At 35.9% G+C, this 7,050-nt stretch overlaps 1 protein-coding gene across 2 annotated transcripts; it reads left to right on the forward strand.

The window, feature by feature from the left end:
* Positions 1 to 292: 292 nt before the first annotated feature.
* Positions 293 to 3,434, forward strand: LOC111228827 (carboxypeptidase N subunit 2-like). Of its 2 annotated transcripts, none has more exons than XM_022754910.1 (2): positions 293 to 349; positions 543 to 3,434. In XM_022754910.1, exons 1-2 carry the CDS (start codon positions 323 to 325, stop codon positions 2,100 to 2,102), a joined length of 1,587 nt encoding a protein of 528 aa, XP_022610631.1. In that variant the 5' UTR covers positions 293 to 322; the 3' UTR covers positions 2,103 to 3,434. The 2 variants fall into 2 exon arrangements, with proteins under 2 accessions (XP_022610631.1, XP_022610630.1); XM_022754909.1 differs by having other exon boundaries at positions 308 to 349; positions 540 to 3,434.
* The last annotated feature ends 3,616 nt before the right edge of the window (positions 3,435 to 7,050 follow it).

The raw sequence follows: 7,050 nt of genomic DNA on the forward strand, positions 1-7,050 counted from the left end.
ACAGTGACTCAATGCTAACAGACTTTTACTGAAACTAACATAAAAAAAGACTAAAACCCTCTGCTTTCTTCCACACGTTGTTTATAACAGTAGCAGATAAAAATCAGATACTCTGTGAGACTGCAGAGAATATAATCCTGTAATTCATTTGATTTACTGAATGACAGGATTGTCCACTTTTTTTGTGTTGTTGTTGTTTGCAGATGAAACTGTGACAGGAGCTGGCCACTGGCCAAAGGTTTTGTCTTGCCTAATTCAGACTTGTTGTCGTTTGCACTTTGTGTGAGCTGGCTCTTTTGGTCCCACAAGGAAACTTGATTCAATGCTGCGTGATCCCTGTAACACAGAGGTATGTTGAATTTCATTCATTTGAACAGTTGTTCCTTTAAATGAACATTACTCATTCTTCTTTCTGTGAATAAATACTAGGTTTTACAAAAGAAACAGGAGTGTACTGCATGCGTTTGTGTATTTATATAAAACCAACATCAGCTTCACTTCCCTGTTCATTCATACAAACTTTCTACATGTTTTGACAGCAGAAAATGAACAAAGAATTGGGCCTGACACTGTCCCTGGTGCTGCTTTTCTGTCACAAAGGCAACACAGAGTCACACACCTCTTGTCCGTACAAATGCCAGTGTTTCACTTCGGTCCAAGTACTGTGTGCAGACGAACGGATGATATCTTTGCCCAGAAACATGTCCAAGCAGGTGAAGGACTTTATTATAATGACATCAGCTGTGGCATACCTGCTCCCTCACACTTTAGAGGAGAGCCCCCAACTCACCAAGATTGTCTTCTTAAACAATGCACTGCGAAGTATTCACGCTCAGGCTTTTGATCATCTGACTGAGCTGCACGAGCTGGAGATTAGTGGGAACCCCTGGCTGGAACATTTGTTTCTGGGGACTTTTTCAAAGCAGAGAAACTTGACTAAACTGCTGCTCAACTTCAACAGGTTCAAGGCGATTCTTCCTGGCATGTTTGACTCCCTGAAACAACTAGAAACTTTGCAGATGAAGGGAAACATCATATCAGATCTGCCGACATTTCTTTTTCTGAATCTCCACAACCTTCGTGTCCTGGACTTGTCCCAGAATAAACTTGAAGGAGTGAAAAGAGAGACATTTTCTGGTCTGGCTAGGCTGGAGATCCTGAAAATTAACAACAACCTCATTAGCAATCTTACATCTGACACATTCCACAATATTTCTCAGCTGAGGGAGCTTCACCTGGAGTGGAATAAGATATCAGAGCTGGCTGAGGGCACCTTCTCTGCGTTAACTGAGCTGGAGGTGCTAAACCTCAGAGGAAACCATCTTACAGCCTTCAGCGATAAAGTGTTTGGATTCAATGCCTCAAATTTGAGGGAGCTGAACCTTAAAGGCAACAGGCTGACTGAGCTGTCCTCTCTGAGTGATTTGACATCTCTTTCCGACATCATCTTGTCGTCTAACCAGCTCTCTAAACTTCCTGAAGACATTTTTAGAAATATCACACTGCTGGAGAATCTGGATCTCTCTGAAAACCAGCTCACATTTCTGCCTGAAAGAATCTTCAGCAATCTATTTGGTATTAAAGCGATCCACCTCAACAGGAACAATCTGAGAAAGGTGGAGCCCAAACTGTTTGAAGACCAAACATTCATTCAGCAGCTCTACTTGTCTGACAACCAGCTGGAAACTCTTCCACTGGGCCTTTTAGACCCTTTCGCCATCCAGCACACAGTGAGGCTGCATGGAAACCCCTGGAGATGCGACTGCCACATGTGGTACCTTCATGACTGGGTGCTGAGAAACAGCCTCGACGTAGAGATGCTGGACAGGATGCTCTGCGAGAGCCCTAACTATTTGAGAAAACAAACAGTCGCCTCCATCGACAAGGACCAGCTGGTGTGTCAGGTGTCTAAAGACGAGATGCCGGATCTCAGCAGCTGTAGCCTCCAAACATCCAGTGATACCATGATCATCAAATGTAAAGTGGATAAATGTTCTCCACTGACTATGAAGGTGCAGTTTCAGGATCATGATGGAAACATTCAGGAGCATATTTTGAAAAATGAGCATTCTCAGTGTAGCAATGAGAACCCCAATCAGTAATTCTCCCTGTTTATTAGATTTTGTTCTATGTGCAAATATATCCTCATCAGACCAAGAGTCACATTATTATATGTTCTGACTGTCAGAGTCAGTACTGTAAACAAATCTCTAACTCAGCAGCTGATAACCAGTACACATAAAGGCTGGTGAATGATAAGAGGGGTGGATGAACCCTTTTCTGGTAAAGTTCAAAGTTCAATCCAGTACTTTTAAGATCCTGTCACTGCTAAAAGGAACCACGAGGAACATGTTAATCATCTGCTAACATGTGTTTAATGACTGTGGTGTGTTCGATCTCCAGTAGCCTCTGGTTCTCCTCTTTCTGTAGTTGCCTACACTAGCAGCGTTTGAGCGTCTTCAGTATGAATGTTTCAATATGTCCATTTACAGACTATGTATTTTGCAATTTGAACAAACTAGAACAACTGTTAGACATGTCAATAAAAATTGACATTTCAATTTAACACTTAAAAAAAAGGCTTCTTTTGTAGGTAAAATCATGATCTGCAAAAGAACCTGTTTATATAGTTGTCATACAAGTCTATTAGAGTAAAAGGTATAATATCTCCTCGTGAAATCTGGTGAAATAGAAGTATAAAGCAGCATAAAATTGAACTTAATTTTAGATTTTGAGTAAATTTACATAGTTACATGTCATCACAGCCATCCACTCTGTCATCTAGGGGTTTTAAAACACTGAGCAAGACCCACCAGTCCTCCTGTGATCACTCCACTGCCCCTGAATACAGAGAGGGATGATAAAGAGAGAGGGAGCGGCGTGGGGAGGAGGGAGGCCTGGAAACAACAAGGCACACAGATGGCTACACCTTGAATACAGCACCCTAACCCACACTTAATAAGGGTCAAAGGCCAGAAGGTCAATTGGGTCCTTGGTCCGAGTTGAATGACATCACAATTCACATGACAAAAAGAGGTGGCTGTCTTATTTCCAGAGTTTGGAGGGATATCGTTAAATTGGAGGTAATCCTCACTCGACCAAAACTATGGGGTAAACCAGACATTTAACATTCGGGTTGTTGTCAAATGAGCAACAAGAGGTATGGAAATCGTTTAATGCATATCTCTATTCAGTAGGGATGGTGGGCCTCAGCGAAAAGAAGAAACTAAATGAGAATGCCAATGTCGAAACAAACCACAAAATATTGATGAAATTAATTTGAAAAATGTTTGACTAATGTGAAAAGTTGGAAAAGATTTGGATAGTCTCATAGTCTTGCTTCATTCCATGTGAGAGTCTATTGAAAATATAGCATGGATGTAAATAAACAAAATACAACTGTAAATATTTTTGACACATTTCATCAAGAGAAGGTGAATAAAGTTCAAGAAAAATAATTCTACGTGCGCACGGTTTCATCCGTGTGAATTTTTTGGTGTGTACGCATGTTTCCTGCTTCGTGCGTACGGCACGTCTCGCTGTGAATTCGACGCAAGGCTTTGGTACATGAAGCCCCAGGTGTCCTCCTCTGTCAGCTGATCCACACCTGGTGCATCGGAGTCAGGTTCAGAGTAACTTCAGCGCTGAAGCTGGTCCACAGAGGAAGGACGCCGACCTTCAACCTGGAGGCGTGGGATCGAATCTGAGGTACTTCACACTGGTTGTATGTGTATGTGTATGTGTATGTGTAAAAATAAAAACCAAAACTAAAACCAACTAAAACAACAAAACCTAAAATCAAACAATGAAAACTTCAAACTTCAAAACTACAAACGCTGCGTTCACGGAATACGTACGTTCGCTTCGACTTCTCTGTGCGAATTTCTGCGATTTCCGCCGAGGACCAACGAGGAAGGAATACAACAGGTATGTCCAAGTGACCCCTGGTGTACAGTTAGCTTAACTAAGCAAGCTGGAAGGGCATTTTGGCTGCTTGTGTTTTCACTTGACATCATCTGAGTTTCTGATATGGAGGACGAAAAGGCATTGAAAAGTCATAATATGGTAAGGCATAAAAACGTCAAAAAGCGTCATGGTATGGCAAGGCATAAAAAAGTCACTTGGAGTTGCAAATTAACCCAAAGTGCTTGTCTTTGGACTATATTGGATGATATAATATAGCATGAGAACCATAGTTAGGCATAAAATATAACATCATCATCATCATATATCATAATATAATAAGTCATAAAAACGTCATAGTAATGCATAAAAACGTCATAATAATGTTATAATATAGTAAGTCACGAAAGTGTCAAAGTATAGTTAGGCTTAAAAACGTCATAAAAAGTAGTGTAGTATAAAAAGGTAAGAAAATGTTAAAAAAAAAAAAAAAGTCATAGTATAAGGCATGAAAATCATAAAAATGTCATGGTATAATATGGGATGAAATGTCAGAAAAACGCCATTGTATAGTAAGGCATAAGAATGTCAAAAACACCATAGTAAAGTAGGGAATAAAAGGTAATTAAAAACGTCATACTACAGTATAGCATAAGATATCAAAAAAAGTCATAGTATAGTAAGGCAAAAAAAGTCATGAAAACGTCATAGCATACTTAGGCATAACATTTTTTAAAGTCGTCATGGTATAGTAAGGCATAGAAAGTGAAAATGTCATAATATAGTAAGGCAAAGAAAGTCATAAAAACGTCATAGTATAGTGAGGCAAAAAAATTCATGAAAACGTCATTTTATACTAAGGCATGAAAATCCATGAAAATGTCATAGTGTAGTAAGGCATTAAAATGTCATATTATACTGAGGCATAAAATTGTCAAAAAATGTCATAGTATAGTTAGGCATAAAAATTCATGAAAACGTCATACTATAGTATGGCATAGAAATGTCATATTATAGTAAGGCATAAAAATTTAAAAAAAGACGTCATAGTATAGTAAGGTATAAAAATTTCAAAAACGTCATAGTATAGTAAGGCATAAAAATTCATAAAAACGTCATGGTATAGTAAGGCAAAAAAAGTCATTAAAACGTCATAGTATAGTAAGGCACAAAAACACATAGTATAATATGGCATAAAAATGTCAAAAAACGTCATAGTATAGGATGGCATAAAAATGTCAAAAACGTCATAGTATAGTATGGCATAAAAATGTTAAAAAACGTCATAGTATAGTAAGGCACAAAAATGTCAAAAAATGTCATATTATAGCAAAGCATAAAATTGTCAAAAAAACGTCATAGTATAGTAAGGCAAAAAAAGTCATTAAAACGTCATAGTATAGCAAGTCAGAAAAAGTCATAGTATAGTATGGCATAAAATTGTCAAAAAACATCATAGTATAGTATGGCATAAAATTGTCAAAAAACATCATAGTATTGTATGGCATAAAAATGTCAAAAAATGTCATATTATAGTAAGGCATAAAAATTTAAAAAAAGACGTCATAGTATAGTAAGGTATAAAAATGTCAAAAACGTCATAGTATAGTAAGGCATAAAAATTAATAAAAACGTCATGGTATAGTAAGGCAAAAAAAGTCATTAAAACGTCATAGTATAGTAAGGCACAAAAACACATAGTATAATATGGCATAAAAATGTCAAAAAACGTCATAGTATAGGATGGCATAAAAATGTTAAAAAACGTCATAGTATAGTAAGGCACAAAAATGTCAAAAAATGTCATATTATAGCAAGGCATAAAATTGTCAAAAAACATCATAGTATAGTATGGCATAAAATTGTCAAAAAACATCATAGTATTGTATGGCATAAAAATGTCAAAAAATGTCATATTATAGCAAGGCATAAAATTGTCAAAAAACGTCATAGTATAGGATGGCATAAAAATGTCAAAAACGTCATAGTATAGTATGGCATAAAAATGTCAAAAAACGTCATAGTATAGTAAGGCACAAAAATGTCAAAAAATGTCATATTATAGCAAGGCATAAAATTGTCAAAAAAACGTCATAGTATAGATGGCATAAAAATTGTCAAAACGTATAGTATAGTAAGGCAAAAAAAGTCATAGTATAGTATGGCATAAAAATGTCAAAAGACGTCATAGTATAGTAAGGCAAAAAAAGTCATAGTATAGTATGGCATAAAAATGTCAAAAAACGTCATAGTATAGTATGGTATAAAAAAGTCAAAAGAACCTCATCGTTTAGTGAGGCAAAAAAAATATCCAAAAACGTCATAGTATAGTATGGTATAAAATTGTCAAAAAAACGTCATATTATAGTAAGGCAAAAAAATGTGAAAAAACCGTCATGTTATAGCAAGGCATAAAAATGTCAAAAAAACATCATAGTATAGTAAGGAAAAAAAAGTCATAGTATAGTATGGCATAAAAATGTCAAAAAACGTCATAGTATGGTATGGCATAAAAATGTCAAAAAAAACGTCATAGTATAGTAAGGCAAAAAAAGTCATAGTATATTAAGGCACAAAAATGTCAAAAACCATCATATTATAGCTAGGCATAAAAATGTCAAAAAAACATCATAGTATAGTAAGGCAAAAAAAGTCATGGTTTAGTATGGGATAAAAATGTCAAAAAACATCATCGTGTAGTAGGGCAAAAAAAGTCATTAAAACGTCATAGTATAGTAAGGCAAAAGAAGTCAAAAAACGTCATAGTATAGTAAGGCATAAAAATGTCAAAAACCGTCATATTATAGCAAGGCCTAAAAATGTCAAAAAAACATCATAGTATAGTAAGGCAAAAAAAGTCATGGTTTAGTATGGGATAAAAATGTCAAAAAACGTCATAGTATAGTAGGGCAAAAAAAGTCATTAAAACATCATAGTATAGTAATGCAAAAAAAGTCATAGTATAGTATGGCATAAAAATGTCATTAAAACGTCATAGTATAGTAAGGCAAAAAAAGTCATAGTATAGTATGGCATAAAAATGTCAAAAACCGTCATATTATAGCAAGGCATAAAAATGTCAAAAAAACGTCATAGTATAGTAAGGCAAAAAAATTCATTAAAACGTCATAGTATAGTAAGGCAAAA

Source organism: Seriola dumerili, unplaced genomic scaffold (genome assembly GCF_002260705.1).
Source record: "Seriola dumerili isolate Sdu_G_001 unplaced genomic scaffold, Sdu_1.0 BDQW01000226.1, whole genome shotgun sequence".
Taxonomy (NCBI): Eukaryota; Metazoa; Chordata; class Actinopteri; order Carangiformes; family Carangidae; genus Seriola; species Seriola dumerili.

Bases quoted from the DNA above. Each gene is read 5' to 3' on its own strand.
- LOC111228827 (XM_022754909.1), top strand. From the start codon at position 323: ATGCTGCGTGATCCCTGTAACACAGAG. The intron at 350-539 runs GTATGTTGAATT...ATGTTTTGACAG, and splicing joins GTGATCCCTGTAACACAGAG to CAGAAAATGAACAAAGAATT.